Source organism: Serinus canaria, chromosome 9 (assembly GCF_022539315.1).
Source record: "Serinus canaria isolate serCan28SL12 chromosome 9, serCan2020, whole genome shotgun sequence".
NCBI classification, from domain to species: Eukaryota; Metazoa; Chordata; class Aves; order Passeriformes; family Fringillidae; genus Serinus; species Serinus canaria.
Window position 1 is genome coordinate 5,409,382 of NC_066323.1, and position 21,764 is coordinate 5,431,145.

Genomic DNA, 21,764 nt, shown 5'->3' on the forward strand with positions numbered 1-21,764 from the left:
ATGAAATCTATTTGTCCCAGCTCAGAAATCTCCTCCATTTCATTCCTTCTAGCTCAGTGATTACCAGAATCTCATTTTGGAGACACTTTCAAATCCAACCACCTGTGCTCAGAATTGGAGCAGGGGATTTTTAAAGATTTTATAAAAGCTACAGTTACATTGGTCTGACATTGCTTGCATCCTTTCCCAGGGTGTTTTCCACTTCACCTAACTTTCTGTCCCTCTTCAGGCTACTTGCAGTCAGAATTGCTTTTTACAGTGAGACTTGGAACCATAGAAGAAGGAGTGAGTTATTAGTGTGGGGCCTCATGCAGCCTCATCATTTTTCATCCTCACTTTCCCAAAGGTGAGGAGATGCTGAAAGCTTTCCCTTGGAGGGCAGGGCTTTGGACACTCTGTTAAAAATACAGGCAGATAAAGGAACAAACCCCAGGATCCTGCATTTCTTATGTTTTGGTTTTTTAGGTGGTAAATGCTAATTATGTACACTTCAAAATTGCACATCCTGTGTCTCTGTGCTTTGTAACACACACTTCCAAACAGCATTATCAGAGTGGGGAGATAAATGTATTCATAAAATATGCATCTTTATAAATATATTATTGTTTGCTCTCTCTTTTAAAACACATTTATCTGGAGAATTTACTTTTATGACATCTCTCTTCTCCCTCTTCAGTGAGAACATTGATTTCTCCTCTCTAGGCCTCTCTCAGCAGTGATGGTTTTCTTTCTTTGCACTCCCTGCTTCCCCCAGTGTTTTTGCTGTTCAGAATTTCTCAGTGTTTTTCTGGAGATCTCTTAATTATCATGAGCCTTTAGTTATTCTCCAGCTCCAGCAAGGAGTTGAGAGGATAAATGGTGACAGTTCATGGCAAACACCAGCACCTGCATAAGCTCTGCCACCTTTTGGATGAATGGTGATTATTTCTCAGAGGAAATCTCAGAGATTTATTGAAAAAGTGTTCTTGTTCTTTGCCTCTGCCAGGAATATCCAGACTGTTAATAGCTGTCAATCTGAAAGAAATTTGGGGCCCATCCATAAACCACCCAAAAAACAAAATGGCTGATTTTACATATTTTTAAAAAATCCCCTCTAAGGACAGCCAGGTTTACTCAGAAGTATTGGATTAAAATAAGAATTTCTCTCTTTTTTTTTTTCTTTTCAGCCCTAAAGTCTGTTTGCAATCTGTCAGTGGGAGAAGTGAAAGAGTTGACCAAACATTGGAGTTTAGACATGATAACTAAAACTAATAGTTTTAGTCTGGTTTTCATCTACTTTGTTGGATCAAGGAAATAAAACAGGTGGAGCAAACCCACCACCACTGAAAGTGTGACAGAAAGATCTTATACTGCGGTGATAAATATAAAATATGTGGGTGTAGGATGGATGGAACAGGGAATTTTTTCCTTGCCTGATGACAAGGGGCTGCCCTAGTGAGGAGAAAGTATGAGAGAGGTGTGTATCCCTCCTTGTGTGTGCAGTTCCTAAAACTACAGCAAGGTGTTGGATCTCTGTCTGGTTTGGTTTTCCCATATAGAAGGTCTCAGCTTCTCAAGTCTTTGACATTCTTTGGATCAGGCAGAGATTTCTTGCATGTAGAAAGTAAAAAAAAAGGGAAATTAAAAAAATCCTCGTAGCCATAGACATGATAATCATGGTGACAAATAGAAAAAAAATATAATTTCTAAAATAATTCAGACCAATTATGAATTTTAATCATAAAGACAATCATGGTTGGTTTTGACAAATGATAAAAATAAATTCAACAGGCAATTTTGTGTTGCTATCAAATGGAACAAATTCTGGAGAAAAAAACCCCTCAGCTTATTATTTCTGTTTCTGAAATTCCTAACAGTAATTATAGTTACAAGGGGTTTGATGCAGTGATAAATGTACAATGGATCTTAAAACATTTGTCCAGGGTATTCAGCTGGCTGAATACAGGATATGTCACTGAAATGCACCTCTAATGTGAGGCAACTTTCTTACAATGAGAAAGTGAAGTTTTCTTTCTGATGTATAGAAAAGCAGTGTGGTATTTTGTGTGGCTCTTACAAATAAGAGCATAATACTGGAGGGAGAACTTTCTAATATGGGCAGTGGGCAGGATTTCATAGGATTTAACAGTAACTGTGTCATTTCACACTTAGCTATGTTAGATGTTTTCTAACAAAACATTTCAGATGGAGCCATAGTATTTATGGAAGGTTGAAGCATGGGGAAAGTTGAATTTGTGCTTGAATATAATGTACTAAAAAAGGGATGCCCTTGATGTCTAAATTGGCTGCTAGTTAGTTTTAGATTAAAGTGCATAAACTCCTTCTCCATTTGTAAGGGAGTTGGGAGGCATTAAAAGCCATTCAGTTTCTGGAGTGATATTAATAAGTACAATGCATTCCTTGGAATAATCAGTTCATGGGAATAATTTGGCAGTGCTGAATTATTTACAGACTGGTATACTCACTCAGAGATAAACTGCTAAGATATATTTAAAAACAGCCAAATAACTTGTGGTAATAATAAAAGACATAACTGAAATCATTGTCCAAAAGATGTTGAGTGTTTGCAAACAAAGCTCTGCTCTTGTTTACCACACCTTATGAATTGGAATCTGAAGCTGGATTCAGGTGGACATGAGCTTTGAATGCTAGAGAGGAGTGTTTGAGAATAAAGCTCTTGCAGAGTGATTGTTATTGTGGGCACGAGTTGAAGATTTGTGATGCAAATATGTGGAGTGTGGGGCTGAGATTAGAATCAAACCCATGACTGAAAGGCCAAAAGCTGAGATACTGCAGATCTAAGGGTCGTGAACCTGCTGTCTTATGGGCTTTTATTTGCTTACAGTCCTGGGATTTTAAAGCTGTTCTCATACCTCTGAATCACTGGCTGGAAAGCTGAAAGGATGGAGCTAAATGTAGAGCAGGGCAGGACTGCAAGGCCTTTGGGGAGTCAGGGATGACAGATTGAAGATGCAACTGTGGTGCTGCTTGTGTTAATGTCAGTATATTGCTGATATTGTGGGATAGCTATGAAGCTCAGAGAGGTTTTGGTTGATAGTAGAAGTCCAGCAGATTTGATGGGCAGAGACTGTTGCTGTTAGGATACCCAGCTCACACACTTCATGAACAACTTGGCTATACAAAGGGAATAGCTTTTTTTAAGAAAAAAATCCTGTGGATAATTTAAAGTGGGATAAAAGGATGTGTTATTATTTAAAATGCTTTACTAAGTTCAGGATCTTCTCTTACTGCTAAAAATTCAGAGAAGCCCTTTTGACCTTCCACTGTTTAAAAGCAGTCAGTGGCAGAGCCATTACATTCGTAAGCAGTTTTGCAGTGCATCTCACAATACATGACTTATTTATAATAATACCTTTGTGTCCCAACCTGAGTCCCAGCTCTTTTCCAGTTAAACATTCACTTATGGGTGGCCTGGAGAAAAGTTAATGAAATGCAGATTTCATTAGCTGCAGTGGAACATGTAATTTGACTACTGAAATTAATGCTCTTGCTCACTTAAACCCACACCTCTGGCCACGGGAATTGAATGTGTTTGATCTCTGAGAGTGCCTCAGGAGGATAATTGGCTGATGGATTGGAGGGAGCATCCTGAGCTGGGTAGTACTGTGGGTACCAGGTGAGAAGAGCACCTGCCTGGGGACTCAGATCCCTTCCCTCTTTCTGCTGTGGTCCTTGGGTCTGGGTCACACAGAATGACAGATTGGTTTGGGTGGAAAAGAGCTTAAAGATCACCTTATTCCAACCCCCTGCCATGGGCAGGAACACCTTCCTCTAGAGCAGGTTGTTCAAACCCCTGTGCAGGTCAAAGCTGACATCAGGCATTGTCTGAGTGTGCTGATCCCAGCAGGGCCCACCTGGGGACACACAGTTAGGGGTCAGCTGAACACAGGGGCTGCAAAAGTGGATTTAAAGGGCTTAGAGGGAAAGCAAGGTCTGACTGGTTTTGGTTTTCCTTTACAAAATGTTTCAGTAACTGAATGTGGCCTTCTAGTAGGAATAGCAATCACTGTTTAAACACAGGTAAGAAATAGCTGTATTGTGGAATGTGTTCTTTTGTAGCATTATTTTTTTTTCCCTCTGGACAATAGAGATCTTCAAAGATGCATCTAAGCCCATGTGACGATCTTTGCTCATTCGTCTTTTATATTTCTACATCTGAATGAAAAGACATAAATCAGTGTTCTGTCTCCTTCTGGCTTGCCTTTAGGTTTGTGCATTTTTAGTCCATTTAGTCCTTTTTAATGACATGGATTCACGTGGTGAGGCTCTTTGTAGGTACAATGTTTTGTGTCATTAGCCATGGAGAATGTGCTATTTGCTTAGAGGAAAAGAAGCCCAACAGCAGGTGGAGCAATGAACTATTTACAGCACTGGATTGTGATATTACATGTAATTTTTTATTTTGTACTTGTTCCTTCTCCTTTTCCTCACTTAATTCAGATCAATAGTCAAACATCTGCCTGTCAAAAAGAAAAAAAAAAAAGGCTGCCTTTCTATTTGGAAGATTAATTGGGTTATTTCAGTCACAGGAAAGTTGCCAGCTCGTGTAAAAATGGGAGGAGAGGGGACACAAATCCTAACAGCTATTGATTAATAACAGATGTATACTCAACAGGATGGAAGATAAACTGCTCTTTCCAGGGGTTTGATGGATAGGTGCTTGCTTCTCAGTTTCCTGGGGAACACTGCAGGCTCCTCTCTTGGGCTGCTGAGGGTGTTACCTAATGAATTTCCATTTATTGCATGATAGTGAGCATTGATCAGGTCTCTGCTGCCAGTCCCTGCTCCTGCAGCTGCCTCTGCCAGTCTTCCTCCAGTAGCAAATAACAGCTTCCAAAGACTGCTCTTCCCTGTTTCTTTTCTTTTCTGTGATTTCTTTCTGCTATTAAGGACTGACTTAAAATGTACATTCCTAGAAAAGATCAAATCCTAGAAAAATCAGCCCAAAGAGCATGCTGTCTTTATCAATTACTTTGTTTAATGTGTAAAGTGTCCAGCAGAGTGTATAATCCAGTGTTTTGGTCAATTAGTAAATCAATATAATCCAAAGCAGATTTATAAACTGCACACAGGCAACCTGGGGAACGGGGTCTTTAACGCCGATAGCATCAGCCAGCATGCCAGAAGTGATAATGACAAAAGGACTGGGAAGAGAGTCACTAAATGCTGGATTGCTTTATAATGCCAGTGTGAATAAAAGGCTGCTTTCATACACAACGTGAGGAAAAAGCATCCTGGCCTGCTGTAGGGCTTTTGTGCCTCTGTGTGTGTTAGCTGTGTGAGGATAGATGGCCACAGGGACATCGTAAAGAAGCAAAAGGGGTTGGTAGAGGAAGTGGTAGGGAACTTCATGAACCAGTAATTCCTAATCCACTTGCAGAGGTACTCTGAAGTGTTGCAAATTCTCCCTGCACATCATGTACCAGAGAAGTGGTTCAGATTTTTGTTCTCCTCTCTCATTTGCACTGTGCTTTTTTTTGTGTTGTAAAATTAATGGTTGACGTTGTTTTGCATGGATTTGAGCTGTGTTGGTCTTTGGATGAAATCTGGATTTATTTTTAAAGGTTCCCTGTCACCTTTTATCCCTGCAAGTGTCATGGTGTTTCTCTTGAATTTCACACTGGCACTCACATACAACTACACTTCAGTCCTGCCCTGGACTTACTCATGTGAAGGCCACAGTACTTGCAGTTTACTGAGCTGTCAAGAGCTGTATAGTATTGTCCAGCTGGAGCTTAATTTTTTGGTGGGTTGACAGGAATTTTTCTGGTTCTTATCAACAACAGTCTAAATAAATGAGTCTCCCTCTGCCCAGAGAAACTACTGTCCTTTTTTGGTTTGGTGAGCATCACCAGCAAGACTTTAATGGTCTACCCTTTCAGTTTGAAAGCCCATTTAAAGGACACATTTTATCCAGATGGCAGTTAGCTGTTTGAAATCCAGCTCTTTACTCTTTGGTGTGGGTTGTGTGTGGCATTTTTGCTTCATCCTTTTGGAATTTTTTGCTGTTACACACATGAAAACTGTGCTGCACCCCAGAGGACAGACTTTAAAAAAAGCACCTGCTCAACCTGTAGTTGAATTTTTGACCAAAATCTCACAGCATCACTTCTGGCAATTGTCTTTCACCAGGTATTGCTACAGCAGGTGATTGAATTTCTATGGTCCCTAACTGAAGGGTGCCTGAATAAAGGAAAAAAACCACAGCACAGTGTGAAGGTGCATCTGTTGGATGATAAATTCTACTTTTTGTCTTTCATCACAGTAGTCAAATTAAAATTTCATAAGGATTGGTATTAGTTTCTAAATTTTAGCAGCTGTACGGCTGAAGGAAATGCCTACAAGCAGAGAGAAGGTAATTTAATGAAATATTTGAACACATTCCTTATCCTCCCCATGATGCCCCTTAGATGTGTGTACTGGGCACTTGGACTTCCCTTCTGCTGCCAGAGACAAGTTGGCTGGAGTACCCATAACCGTCAAATTCCTGAAAATTTCCTCTTAGTGAATGTCAAAAACACCTCTTTGTGTGTGAAAGTTATATATGGAATTACATTTAATCAGTTGTTTCAATTTCTGACACTTCACAGCCCATGTGAGATTTTTTTTTCTTAGCATAGAATCATTTAGGCTGGCAAAGGCCTCTAGAACCGTCAAGTCCAGCCCAGCACAGCCAAGTCCACATTAAACCATGTCCCCAGGTGTCATAATGCTGCCAAATACAGCAGGATACCATTTGAAAGAATCTCCTTTTTACCTAGGAGCTGAGGAAAGAATGGTTGTCAGAGTTGAGTCACAGAGGTAAATATTAATGAAAGATCTCCTGTAAGCCATTGTAAAGCCTTCTTGGAAATTCAGTCATATTTCCCTCATTAGCTGGAAGCTCTTTTGTCATTTGTGCAGTAACTTGCACTTCTGGAGGAATATAACTTTTTTCAATGACAGTTTAAAGGAATCTCTGTGTCATTTGGTCTTCTGTAACTCCTTTCTTGAAGATATATCTCTCTCAGTCAGTTCCCAAATTCTAAACTATATTTAAGATATATTAGTCACATGTTTTAGAAAACACGATGGATATTCTAAAACTTCTGGGCAATTTCCAGACATGTACAGAGCAGTGGCATTATTTGTGTATAGAGAAAATCATTGGTTCAATCTCCTTGTGTTTTGGGGCTTCACTGTCTGGATGCCTCCTGAGAGCTTTCCTGTAAGAGCATCCTCCTGGCTGGTGCCTCCAGTCTCTGCTGGATCTGCTGCTGGCTGTCCTTGAGGTTCTCTGCACTGTTTTTTTCCTCCTCAGCACAACCATACCTGCACTTTGAAGTTCCATCTTGTTAACTCAAGACATTGTCTTCTGATCTCTGACAAAATAATAATAATGGAAATACAAAGGTCTTCCTGATTCCAGCTCCTCAGGCTAAACCACCTGCTGGGTGCAATTACCCCAGGCTTTCCATCACTGGGATTTTCCCATACCACTGCTCTTCAAAGGAAAGATATTAAATGTTGCTCTGTTCTAATGATTAATTGCAACATTGTATAATGCAGTTGCTGGCTTTTCTTGTCTTGCTCAGAGCTTCATGTAACTTTGCCTGTTAATTCATTTAGAAGTTTTTATTTGATTGCAGTTTTTCAGAAAATGCCAAGGTAACAAAGGCCAAGTAAGTGTTTCCATCCTGTTTGAACAAAATTCTGTCATGAATTTGAGTCTTTTCTAAAGGGATTCATGGTTTTTGGTGGGTTTTTAAAAAAAATATTATCCTGTGAGATGTAACAAATAATCTATAGTATGTCTTCTGCTTTTTGGAGAATGTAAGCAGTTGCTCACAGTTCAAACTTTCCTTCAGGGTGCTTAACCAAAATGCACTTTGTGGGCTGAACCTCTAAGGGTTCCTTTCAACCCCAGCTGTTCTGTGATTCTGTTCTGTCTGTATCCTTGACCCTTTGTTTTATTCACACATGATAAGGGACAAACTCTGAGCTTTGAAAAGTAAGGGTTGTGGTTTTTTCACTCTGCAACATCTAAAATAGCAATAAGGCAAGGAATAGAACAGTATTGTTTAGTTGGTACAAGTTAACACAGAATATAAAAAAAGGAAGGGTGACAATAACAATATAGAGAGAAAGCAGCAGAAAGATTACAATAAAACCCCAAACTCTATCACTGTTAGCAAGTGAAACTCCACTTGAAAAACTCTGTGGTGTTTTTACATCCTAAAATCTCATTCTAAGAGGATTAATTAGAGATAAAATCAGCCATAAAGTAACTGTGTGCAGACCTGAATCCAGCTGACTTCACATGTACCTTTCATTCACTCATCACCAAGAAATGGGTCCAACTTTCCCTTAGTCAGAGCAAATTCAGATTTTAGAGATAATTTTTCCACAGTCCAGGAGAAGGGATTTACTGGTGAAATGCAAGAAGAAATCCAGACTTTGAATATAATCTGCATTGCCACCAAATGTCATAAATATATGGACAAAAAATAAACGGGCAGTTTTTATAAAGCTGCAGTGGAACTTTATCTCAAAAATAACATGAACCTGAGTGCCGAATAACAAAGAACTGACAAGTTCTTGGTTTTTTTTTTTCTGGTTTTTTTTTTTTTTTCTTATGGTACTTATATTTTCATTTTAATTCTTCTGTCAAAACTCTACACCCCAAACCCAGCAGGAGTTAAGTCAGATTTGCAATTTCTTTCCAAGCTGATGATATGTAGTAGCCTTTAAATATTGCAGGAGTGACAGAGTAAACCTGAGCTGTCTGAGCATCTCCTTACTGCTGGGAGATTTGCAGGAGATTTTGGGATGTGACTTGATGAGCTTTCACTTTTCCCTCTGTTTTTGTCAGTGTGGAGTCTTTCTTATTTGAGTAACTTCATTACTCGCTTTGTGACAAATTAAATTAAGAAATTTTGCCTATGCCAGGCTTCTAATGGTGCCTAAAAATAATTTCAAGACCAACAGCATCATATCTTTCAGTAATTGTTAAATATGAGTCAACTGACAAGGCTAAAATAAGAATCAGGCCAATTAAGCCTCTCTTTGAGGATAGTGGTGCCTGTAATTAGAGATGCTCAGGAAATGTTTCTCCCTGGCTCCCCACCAGTCCCCACCCTTTTTCTCCCACAGGATGATGGAAGTGAAGGGAGAGAGCACCCACCTCAAGCATTTTTGTGCTCACATGGGAATCTTCAGCAGCTTCTCCAGAATTTTGAAAGCTTTTAGCGATGTTTTTAGCATGCATTTCTGAGAAATGTCTTGCCTTTTTTTAAAGAACCAGTGCTTTCTGAAAAAAAATCTTAAAAATATGCTTCAATAATGCACTGTTTGTGCTGGTGGAGAGGGGATGTTCAGGTGTCCTATTCAGAGAAAACCTGTGATTTGGAAGTGCAATAGCAATGCTGCAGGACTTCTGCTCTATTGTCTCAGCAGTCTGTGGGAGCTTTATTTTAAAAACAGAGTGATTTACCTCTTTCAAAATTGTTTATTTCTCATTAACTGGTGAGAAATTACATGATGAACTTCACTGTGGGTGGGCCATAATCTTCACCTGCAGCTCAAGGTGGAACATGCAGTTTAACTTCAAGTCAGGAGGCTACTTAAAATAGAGAAAAGAAAGGAAATAAATAAAATAAATAGAGAACCTGGGAATGCTGTGTGTGGCAAGAGGGAGAAGCATGCAGGGAACTTTTGTTCTGTGTGATTCTCAGTTCACCAACTTTTTCTAATAGGTAAAACTCTATTGTATGCCACAAGGTGGTTGTAAAAAATTAGTTGTTATTCTTTTAAAATATATCTTCATTACTTTATGATCTAGGTTCTCACAACAGCAGGCTCTTGTTTTAGTGAGACTTCAAATGAATGCAGATTCATAAAATGCAGATTACGACCACCAAGGAGATATTTCTTACTCTTTACTAGTTCTTTCCATCCTTTACTGTTTGCATCCTTTATCTAGCCAATTTCTACCTTAAGGACTGTAATTTTCTCTCTGCATGGAGAATTGCAAACCTTGTCCATTTCAAAGATGTTTGGCTTTTGTCTATTTTGGTGTTGCTTCCTTTCATACTGACTCGGTGATACCTAAGGTGTGTGTTTTAAAAATCTGAATATGCTGCTGAAGATTGGAAATAATATAAGACTTTGTCTTCAGAAGTAAATTCCTATTTGTGAAGTGTTGAAGCTTGCACTGAGAATTTGTCAGTTCTCTTTGTTCAGCAGTGTGCACGTGGTACAGTTGTATAATGTAAATTTAACAGTATTTTTTTTTTTAAAGCAACTTTGCACTGACTTTTCTCAGTGTGAACAGATTCCAAAGTCTTCAAGGTGTTGTTGGTCCCAGACTTGTATGTCACAGCAGTTTCTAGTGTCTTGAACATGGCTTAATTGGCTCCCAGATGTGAGAACAAAATGGACCTTTTTTCATTTATCTGTAGAGGACATGGGCATGTGCAATTACATTGTTGGAGTGTATTGATTTGGAACCCTATAGACCTTTTTTTTTTTATCAGAGTTTTCTTCTTACAATCAGCAAGAATTTTGTATGGAATGTGCTGGGAATCCAGTGGGGATGTGTATTTCCTATTCACTCAGAGGTCCAAAACCCAGTGTGACATTGTCTTTGCAGGAAATTGTATTTTCCCTGGATTCTCTGCCTTACAGGCTGAGGAGTTGGATCAAAACCTGGTGCTCTCAGCAGCAATGCCTGCATGCTGCATTGTCATCTTTTGATAATATTTTTTAGCGTGGCACCTAAATAAGGGCAATGCCTTCCAAAAGGTTGCAAAATAAAAAAGAAGGGGCTTTTGGTATGACTAAATTAGTAATTCTGAAGTTTATTTTAAATGGGTTTCTCTGCATTTGTATGCTTTTTTCTTTAAACTCCTATTCCATATATCCTCAATTTAATTGCTAATGTAAAATTTAGCTCTGGGGACAATTTTTAACAGCCATCATGAGCAAAAATGTCATTCCAGAAGTGGTACCTGATATTAGTGTCTTTTCACAGTGGCATTAGTAAAATAGTCTTAATGGGGCAAATATATTTGTAGCTCAATATCCCCTTTACCCAATCAACTGCTACTAAAATTCTCCTTACATGTTTGACTCTTCTTGCCTTAATGAAAATTCACAGGAACAGAGGAGAGGTGAGTGGTAGTGATACAAAATAATAGGTGCCATCAGGCACAAGTGTGTTTTATGAGCTTGTGTCACACAAAGCCTTGGGAAATCACAAATTATGTTTATCTTTTACATGCACAGAAGCAATCTACAATTTTCTAGTCTTCAGGGTATCTGCAAGTGGGTCTGTCTGTTCTTGCTGATTCAGTGTGTGCTAAGAAATACATCAGTAACCCTCTAAACTTTGCAGAGTTACTTTGGATGGATAGAGCTGTATGAAATTTCTTGTTGAAACATGAAAATAGATGAAATTCAGGTGGTTTTAGTCTTTAGAGTGATGTGAATTTCTTACTAGTTCAGGAAAAGTAAGTGAAAGGACTAGTTAGAGTGTCACAGAAGTGATTAAATTGTTCTTCCAGGTTCTGCTGATACAGTAAGGGAAGGAAACCATAGTTTTAGAAAGAAAGTAAAGCCCAATTACCTCTGAGTCAAACTGGCAATTTACTTTTTACCTCTTTCCCCAGAGGAAAAGTGTTAGAACCATATTCTGTAGAATGGACCCGTCAAGAAAAAGAAAAAAAAAAGAAAAAAAAGATGGGTTAAAATATTCAAGTTGGTTATATGAGGCTTAATTACAGTATTATATTAGATGCTTTCTAATAGCATTGGGAGCAACATTCCCCCATGCCCCCTCTCACCTATTCAACTCAGGAACCTGCAGAGAACAATATCCCATTACTTTCAATTGCAGTTTTATCTTCTAGTTATGGATATGGTGCAATTCCTTCACTTTAAGGTGTTTTTGTTCACTTTCTATCTTCACATTTCATCTCACAGAGGGGTGATCACAGTGCAGTAGTGTCGAGGGTGCATTTGGTGAGGTTTGCAGGTATCAGAAGTATTTTTGAGATTTTTCAGGTTAGTTACAAGCTCTGGCATTTTGAGCTAGGAAACAGAAGGAAAACCACGCAGCAATGAGTAATTTGCCATTTCCCAATAACCTTCCAAGCAGAACTGAGTGGGTTTTGCATGGCTTTCACAATTGCTTTGAAGAGCATTCAAATGCACCTCTCATGTTGAAACAGCCTTGTACTGAGGTTTCCCACACAGCAGCCAGTGGTGTGTCCTAAGCAGTGCTCTGCAGGGCATTCCCAGACTCACATGTGAGAATTTTGTGTTTGAACTGCAAACTGGTTTCCTTCCATGCAGCTGCCAAACCAGTTGTTTTAGCTATTGGCTTTCCCTTTTAATCTTTGCTGCCTTGGTTACTCACGTGTGCTAAAGAATGAATGTTATTAACTTGGATGATGACAGAAGCAATGAACACAAACGTGTTTAAACTGGGCATGTAATTTGAAAATTTTAAGAGGAATCTTCAAGTGGGAGCAAGTTCTTCACCAGCAGTGTTGTAGATTCTGTTAGCTCCTCAATCCTTATTTGAAAGTAGCATTTCTATGTCTTCTTCTCAATCCTGTGTCAGAGAAAGGCTCCTCTGAATTGATATAAATTTACTACATATAGGGAAACAGGAGGGACTATGAAATATGTGATATCTGCCTTGGGACAATGCTATGGAGGGGTGCAGTCACTGTCTGGTTCAGGAGGATCTGCTGAATAAATACTGCAAGTTTTCCCATGTACCATAACCCACAAAAATTCCCAGTGGAAATGTGAGACCTGTAGTGGAAGACCAACTGACACAATGGTATTGCACATTATAATGCCATAGGACAAGGGCAGGAGAAAAAAAAAATGTGGACATGGTGCTGGTTCTTTTCAATAGAAGCACACTGTTAAATGATATTCCAGTTGTCCTAGGAATGGATTGTGATGAGGAAGGACAAAGTAGAAATATCAATTCTCTTTTCAGCTTTTGAGACACACATTTCATCCCCATGGCATTGACCATATCTATATAGTTTGAAGTGTAATTCTTAATGAAAAATCCCTTAGGCTCCCTGCAGCTGTGGGAAAGTTTCTCATTATGTTCAGCAGGGCTTGATTTTCTATGCAGGGCTGTTCATGTTTTTAGTTCATAGGGAAAAAAATAAAAACCTTACTGATGAGAGATGCTGGAGAAAAAAAGACTGCTGGTGGAAATGCACTGAGCAAGAGCTATCGGTCCTTGTTTAGGAAAGAAGACACACTTTCAATGTGTCTGAAATAGCAAAGGAAGCGGCCATTCATCTGAATGTTATTGAAGGGCTTTCTTTCCCTCTTAGTGCTCACACTGCCTTGGTGGTTGGGGGTTATTGTCTTCCCATTTGGAAAGCAGTGTAGTAGACATGGTCCTTACTGCATGCTTTGAGGGGTGAGAGAAGCAGCTTTTCAGCATCTTTTTTCTGATTGTATTTGTGAATGGACTTTGGCTCAGCTGTCTTCAGTGATGGTTGGGTAGAACTGAAAATACTTGATACTTCCTTTTGGGTTTGGTAAGACTCTTCTTGCAGTCTCTATCTCTTAATTAGCTCAGGTTGAATGATGAGATTGCTTTAAAAACCACCGTAAAATAACAGACTTTGGAGTAGTAACTACAGAAGTAATAGAGGAATGCAGTAATTACAGTAATTCCTATAGTATTATTTTTTAAAGTTTGTTAATTAATTTGACGTGTCAGACACTATTTTGCAAAGCTTAGGCATTCAATGGAGAACTTGTCCTTTGAAAATTAGTATTGGTGAATAGTAAGAGTAGAAATAAAAAAAAAAAAAAAAAAGTACAACCTCTGGATACAGAGATAAAAAAAATAAGGCCAAGGCAGTCAGTTCTTGAAGATCTATTTCTGCGCTGTTGTGCTAAGAATGAGACAGAGTTTTGGTGTAATTTAACAATAATTAATCTTGAATAAATACATAATGGCAGCATAATCAATGCAAATCTACGTAAATAGGTAGTCATGGTGAATTAGAATGTAGTACTACTGAATGGACTGCTCTAGATTTCATTAACTAGAAAGACTAAAGAACCTGTTTGCTAAGAAAAATACCCCTTTTTCCTGTACTGGTTGCTTTAGGTTGTTAATTTGAGAAGCTGATCATTTTGCACCATTAATCATAATAATTAGAGACAGATTTAGTGAGCTTTAGTGCAGTTCTCAGCTAGATTAATAGTTGTGTAATCCAGTGTTTATTAATATAAATGAAGTAAATTAGAAGCTTGACATTATAAAGAGGAGGAAGAAACTTCAGGAACTTTCCTGGATCGTCCCAAAACTCCATTAATTTACAGTGGCAGGTTGTTCTTCAGTAGTTTGCTTTGTTTTGTTTCAGTCTCTTTTTCCTCCTGCAATAATAATGCTGCCATTCACACTAGTAAGAATTCGTGTAATGATCTGTAAACCATATTTACAGTTACTGAGTATCCAGGATTTTGGTATTCGGGTGGAGATGGGAGTAGGGAATTTAGCAGCCATGGGAAGTTGTGCCTTTGTGATTAATACATATTCTTATCTGTGAGATCGTGTTCTTCATTCACCTGGAGGCTCTGAGCCAGGATTGCCAGCAGGGTTTGGTGTGTCAGGAGACTCCCACCCCGTGTGGTGGCAGCAGTTTGTGTGTGAGCGTTGCCATGCAGGGGTTTCAAACAAGGAATCCCGTGGACAGCGATGTCTCCCTGCTGCTGCTCTCAGGTAGGGAGGAGGGAGTGTTCCTTCTGCTGCCTCTGACTCTGGGCTGCTTCACTTCAGAGAGGAGTTGTGAGTGATGGAGTGGAGTGTGGAGGAGAGAGGTTTTTCCCAGCTCTGAATTTCTCATTCCTTTCCCGAGGCAGGCTCCTTCAGGAGTCTGTGTTTTCCCACTCTGGGTTTCCCAGGGCAGATTAGGCTGCCTTGTAAGAAAATGTTCCACTGGTGCTGACCCCTCCCTGGAGTTATGCTGTCGGTCAGGGGGTTTGTGAGTGTTCCTGTGCCTGGGAAATGCAGATTTTGAGGGGTTTTATTGAACTTGTGTGCTGAAGCACCTCCTTTTTGAGCCATGTGTGTAGTTAAGGGGAAAACCTCAGATTTATTTAGGATTAGCATCAGTTTCTCATTATAAACCTAATATTTCAACACTTCCAGAAATGAGAGGTTCTCCTGATGGCCTGCTTGAGCCTTGTTAATTCCATTCCATCTTCTCTGTTTTAAAATTACTTTTAAAAATTAGGAAGAAAATAATGAGAGGGTTAAAAGACTCCTGGTAGCTGAAAACATCTATAAATTAAAAATTTCCTTGGGCATTTAGCAACTGGAGGAAATCTGCATGTGTGTTCATGTGTTTCCTTACATGCTCCACCAAAACCCACTGAGCAAACTGACCCAAGGGTTCCCAAGAGTTACCAGGATTTTCTTCCCAAGAGACTTTCTCCTTTTGAAAGTATCTCCTCTTTCCTCCTGAAATGAAAGGCTTGTTTTTAACAGGGCAGTTCTTGACCTTCTTTCACCTTTTTGTTTTGTATACACCGGCTTAGCTTTGTATTGAAAATCTCATTACAAATCTAAATAGTCACGGAAAACTTCAGAGCTCCCCGTGAGGAAAGCACCGGTTGCTGTATTCCTGTATTTTGAACAGCAGCTCCTCACCATGCAAAGCACCAGACAGCAGTTGTGAAGAAAGTAATTTCCTATCCAATCCAGGCTCCTGGTTACAAATCACCTGACAAAAAGATCATGAAGAAGTAGTTGTGGGACATGTGCTCGGCCGTCACTCCGGTTATTCCACAGCTACTTTCCAGCCAGCAAGTTGGGAAATAGGACCTGCTTTGCAGTGGGAGCTCCTTAGGGTAGGTGGTTTCAGTTTTGCCTCCCTTGATTTGAGTAAGACAAGCCTGTTTGCATGTGGGAAGGGAATTCTCCTGGAGCGTGCCTTCACATGAAATTTCTCATGCCTTTTTGGATCATCTTAAAAGAAATCTATACCTGTTGTTGACCTACTTAATCTATGCAATTATTCCACTTTGCTTGGGTGTATGCACATCATGTTCTTGTCTCTGTATTTTTTTCCCCCCAGTTTTTGGCAGTCCTTTTATTTCTTGTTAAAAATACAATTTGGTTGTTAATGGGAACTTGAGTTGAGTATTTCTACTGTTAAAGTTACAGGCCAGAAGAATGGAGGCAGGAACCAGACAGTGCTTTGCACAATCACAGCCTATTCACTGCTTTCTCGGAAATCCTGCTGGATACATTTAGGTGTTTTTAATAGTGATGAGTAAGGCAACTGGATCCCTGCTGAAAGCAAATGAAATGTCAGGGATTGTTTGTTCTCGTTAAAAATGCACCCATTTCTTAACAGAGCTTGATGCTGCAACATCTCTTTATCTATGAATCTGCTAAGAGATTTCCAAGAGCTGATGTGTATCTTCTGCCTAATTGTCATCTTTTGTGTGATGCCAAATTTACTCATGTGTTCCTTCCTTCCTGGCTGTATTATAATATTCTTTAATGCTCCAGAGTCTGCAGCCTACATAAATTAAATATTTCTGAGTCAAATTGCCTGTGATTGGGGTGTATGTAGAGAGGACTCAGCCCTGTAAAACCCTTTTTGCTCTGTGACCCAGCAGAACTTGCTAACCAGCTAAAAATGAGGGATGTAAGTAGTTTTCCTGGGGACTGAGTCATTTGGTGTTTCTTTCTGGCTTAGTACTGGTACTCTTAACATACTGTGTTATCTGTTCCTTAATCAATATAATTAAACATCAGCAAATCTCTTTAATCAGGCTTTAATTTAACTTAATCAGACTTAGTTTTGTTGAAATTTACTCTTCTCAGTTGTGGTAAAATGCTTACTAACACAGGAAGGAATGACACTTGTCTCGTGTTATTAAGGGTATACGCTGACCTCACTGTGGTAGTGGAACAACAAGAAATGATTACAGATAAAATTAAAATTAAATGCAGAAGTTTTTACCCTAGACATAGTAAACTTTTAGCAATATTAACATATGCAGATTACTGTACAGCATCTGCTACTATTTAGTGCTTTGGTTATAACACTTTTGAACCTGATGTTTTGCTTTACATTTTTCTTGTAAATGTTGCTTTTTTAGAGTTGCTCTAATAAATTCTTCCTTGTGTTTTCCAAAGTATTGTCTTGCCCCTTGGCTATCATAGGGAAACAGCTGTGATTTAAGACATCAGCTTTGCTATTAACATCAAGTGGCTGCATAGCAGCCATGAATCATCTTTATGGATGTGTTCTGACTAAATCATAGGACTCATTAGGTGTGGATGGATGGATATTTGAGAAAGTGATAGAGGTAATAGGCTGTCTTCTAAGATAATGAAAAAGTTTTCACCTTCACTTTTCTTTATATTCTTGCCTTGGAAATGGTGGCTTCAATGCAAAGCTTGCAAACACACAGCTGACAGTGAGTCTATCCCTGTAAATCCATACACAGAGGGGTGATTCATGTGGTTGAATGGTGATTATTCACAACTGGGACTTGTGTAGCAGAGTATTTTATCAGACAAGAACAAATTAAGTTTGAGTTCTTTTTTTCAAGCTGGAAGTTCTCTGGCATCTGATGGCCAAGAAAAGATTGTCCCTGGTCTTCTCAGAGGAAGGTGGGGAGAGGTACTGGAAGGAATTTCACAGGAATGTGCAGGAAACAAATCTTCCTAATTTCTGTTTTACCAAAACAGCCATTTAAATAGCAAGCATTCCTTCTGCACATGGCTTCTGTAGGAGAGTATTTAATCTTTCCTGTATAATTTATTTATTTCAAGGAAATTATTTTATTCTTCTACAGAAGAAGCAAACATATAAGGAAATTGCCTCTCGGCCAAGTCATATCTCTTAACCCAGGAAACACAATTCACCCCCCTAAATGAGCTGGGTTCATCTGCTCTTCTTGATGATGTTTTGCTATAATCAGATTTTTCATAGTTGCTCTCTAAGTACTAATTTTTTAAAATCAACCTTTCAATTTATTTGCTTGAAAGAATGGTTATTTAACAACAAAAACCCACAAAAAAAAGTAGTGTGAACATTAACTGCCCTAAGACATGAACTCATTAGAAGCACACAGTCAGATTGATTGGACTGATAGTGATGGTGATGATAATAATCATTGCATTACAGCAGTGCCTTAGGATCCTAGCTGCAAATGAGGTTCTCATTCTTGTAGGTACAAAATCCTCTCCCGCTCAAGAAGAAGTGAAATGAGAAGCAGTGAGAGCTGGAATACAAATCTACCCTTCCTTTTTGTTTACTAAAGAAATTATTAAAAAAGAGAAAAGAGAGGAGATCTGTCTGGATCCCAGCCAGATATAGAATTATTTGACTAAAAACCTCTATGATCATTGACTCAAACCATTAACCCAGTCCTGCCAAGTCCACCAATATGCCAAATTCTGTGGTTTAGCACCTTCAAAAGAAGCAAAACATCTGTTGAGCATTTATATAAAACACTGCCATACAGGTATATGGCACATTCTCCTCTCTGTTTGTGGTAAGCAAAATTAATAAAGAAGTGAAATAATGAATGATGCAGGTTCCAACTGCAGTAATGCAGGTAGTGGTGGTAATAAGCAGGGAGCAGAAATGCCTGTTTGAAGGATGAATTGAGGTTTGTACCAAGCTATTGCTTTTACAGTCAAGCAGATGTCATGGGCTTGCTTTACAGGATATTATGATATATGAAACCAAAGGCTTCTGAGCAGTAAAAATTACTCCTGTCAATTCATCTTTGTGTATGGCACTTTGATATATCATTTACAGCTTAATTATATTGTCATAGTCAAGAGATAAAAACAAAAGTCAGGCTCACTCTTCCTTAAACCTCTCTCTGAAATAATGCTGGTAGGTGAAGGGGGAAGAAATCCATAAGATCTATATAAAATTCCATTATAATGTATTGTGCCATCAATAACAGGTTCCTTCCAACCAGTTGCCCATTGTGCAGTTAGGAGGATTTCCATCAGCTGTCACTCACTGCACAGGAGCTCAGACAGCCAACAAACACCAGAGATCCACAGGGAAAAGCCAGTGAGTGGGAACTGTCCTTTGGACAAGCCTTGGAGTGGCTGGGGAGTGGGATGTACCAGACCACACTGGAATTAGGGCAGTGGAACCATGACAAAATTCTCTGTATTTGTGGCTGTGAGGGGTGTGTCTGATAATTCCATCTGGGAAGGCCTGGCTGTCCTGGCATGGAGACTGTCACCTGTCCCCAGATGAAACTCTTGGGTGGTGGCACCCAGGGCCCCTTCAGCTGCTATCCCTGGCCAAGGGACAGGAGAAGATAAAAAGTTTTTCAGATCTCAAGCTGGGCTCAGTTTGTTACCAAGGAGATGTAAGGTTTTTTGGGCTTGCCAGTTAACTGGCAGGTTACACATGAAAAAACAAACTCTGTAATCAAAATAAATTGCACTGTGTTTTTTAGGCATGCAGCTTCTGAGGTTTAATTGCTATCAACTACATTGATAAAAGCAAAACCCAAAGGAGTATTTTCTGTGTTCTCAGACTTGTGTTACTCTTTGTATATTTTACCTTCATCTAATAAGTTCCTCTTGTGTGAAGTTGTTGGTTGAAGTGAATTGCATATGGATTCCTAACAGAGATCTACACTTCATCCAACAAATCAGTGCAGTTAAATTAGGTTGAAATTTTTCAAGGTGTGTTTGGCATATTGCTCCTGCACCTTGTGTTCTGGATGATGCTGTAATGCATATACAAATTAAATATAATGTTAATGGTTACTGCCAGGTGCTTAAAAAAAAAAAAAAAATAGTAATTTAAATTACTAGACGACAAGTAAATGTAAATTAAGATAAGGGTGCTTAAACAGTTTATTGTATTATTTGCTGCCCGTGTTTTATATACATTAATTCAAACGATGGGTTGAGGCATGCACCTAATTTATTTAATGACTTCCTGCTGTAGCTGTGCTTTTGCCCATGGGTGGCTTTCAGAGTGACAGCTTGGAAGTCAGAGAAAGGTTGTTTATCTTTTAACTCCAAGATGGGAAGTCAAAGGGGTGGACAGGCAGAGGTGCTGGTGATGAAGCAAAGTGGTGGCTGCTCGATAAAAATGGCTAATGAGGAGGGTTTTCTTTGCAAGTGATCACTCTCAGCCCTGTGGAATTTTTTCTGTGGATGCAAAGATAGGGCTGCTCCCATATTCATCTGCCTGGGGACGTGGCACATGCTGACAGCACAATTTAGATATACATGAGCAAGTAGATTAATGAAGCATCAGGAAAAAGTTCAGACATTAAAATCTTCTGTACTTACTTTGCTACTAAAAGATTAGATTGGCTGTCATAAATTAGTAATCTGAGCCTTCTAACTGTACCAATTTGGTGCCTCTGTCTTTCTCTTCACTAGTTCAATGAAATTGTGCTTGCTTGCCTCACTTATTAAAGAATCCATGTAATAAAACAACAGAAAAGGAAGAAAACCTTACATGGTTCCCTTGTAAAGAAATGGGTTGGAATCTGATGTTTGCAGATACTTGCTTTGCTAAAAAAAAAATATTTCCATGTATGCTAAGTACTTGTACAATTTATGTAAACAATTTTTCCCCCACAATTTTACATGTTTGGAGGAAAAAAAAGCCAGAAATGTTTGGTATGCTATAATTTTGTAAGAATGCTGCAAAAAATGGTCGAGTGCTACAAGCTGCTTCATGGCACATCTATATGTGAGAAAATTTTAGGAAAGCTTCAGCTCAAAGTCAGAAAATAAATCTTGAGCTTTCAAACAATGCAATTCCAACATTCTAGGAAAATGAGGATTTTCTTTCTTCCCCCTATTGAGGCCCCAGTTTGAATGAAGTCTCTGTGCTCTGATACTTAATGTGCAATTTGAGGCCCTTGCCCTGGGTGGAAATCCTGTTGTTATTTAGCAGTAACCTGCTGCCCCTGAGGCACAGTGCCAATTCGAGTACAGTGTATTTAGTGATGTGTTCTGGGTGCACTAAATAAGAATTTGATTTTCCATTAAAGACTCGTTGAGAACAGCTATCTTTCTGAAGAGCTTTTCACATCTGTTCTTATCTTACTGTTTTAATTGTCTAGAGCTGTATCTGTGTGCCAAGATTCCTTTTTCTTTTCTGTAATAAATTCCTTTTTGATGCTGCAGAACACTGTTGTTGATGTGGAATTGCCTGGCTTCACTTGGTGATTCTAATGCCTTTTGGGTGAGCTTTGTCCATCTGATTGAGACTTAATAAAATCAGACTTAAATGTCTCCTTTATAGTGTGTGGGTAATTTGCTTTTTAAAAAGGAAGAGGTGGAGTCCAATGCTGTGTAGTGATGGTTGGCATAGAAATATTGTTGTTCCTTTAGAAAAGCATTCACTGGGCAGGAGACCAGAAGCAACAGTTTAGCTGTTATTAATCTCTGGAATATTTAGGCTTCTCTTTTTGGCGTGATTTGCTAATAGCATGTTTCGCCTGAGTAACCAATGTCTTCTGAAGGAAAAAATAAACAGATTTGTTTATCTGTAGCAGCTTGTTGTGATTTTTCACTTTCTTTCTCTGTTTGTATTTATTATATTTTTGTATGTAATGTCTAAATATTAATATCTTGGAGAATAATTTTTACAAATAATCTTTTTCTAATGTAGTTGTCTTTATTTTTTTTTACCAGATGATATTTTGTGGCTTAGCAGAATCCTCCAAACTTTCCTTTTGTATTATAA

At 38.9% G+C, this 21,764-nt stretch overlaps 1 protein-coding gene across 7 annotated transcripts in view; it reads left to right on the forward strand.

Annotated features, from left to right (window-relative positions):
* NAALADL2 (N-acetylated alpha-linked acidic dipeptidase like 2) overlaps positions 1 to 21,764 on the forward strand; it is a 400,239-nt gene that overhangs the window by 119,917 nt on the left and 258,558 nt on the right. Inside the window, exons 1-2 of one of the 7 annotated variants that reach the window (XM_030227349.2) lie at positions 14,696 to 14,773; positions 15,758 to 15,903. The exons of 4 other annotated variants lie outside the window; for them this stretch is intronic. Coding sequence is in view for 1 of the 3 variants with exons in the window: in XM_018912777.3 (XP_018768322.1) it covers positions 14,713 to 14,773 (61 nt within the window). In the remaining 2 variants the exon portion in view is untranslated. Of the gene's footprint in view, positions 1 to 14,373; positions 14,774 to 15,757; positions 15,904 to 16,596; positions 16,710 to 21,764 lie in introns of those variants that run through there. 2 more of the 7 variants (XM_018912777.3, XM_018912781.3) reach the window with 2 other exon arrangements.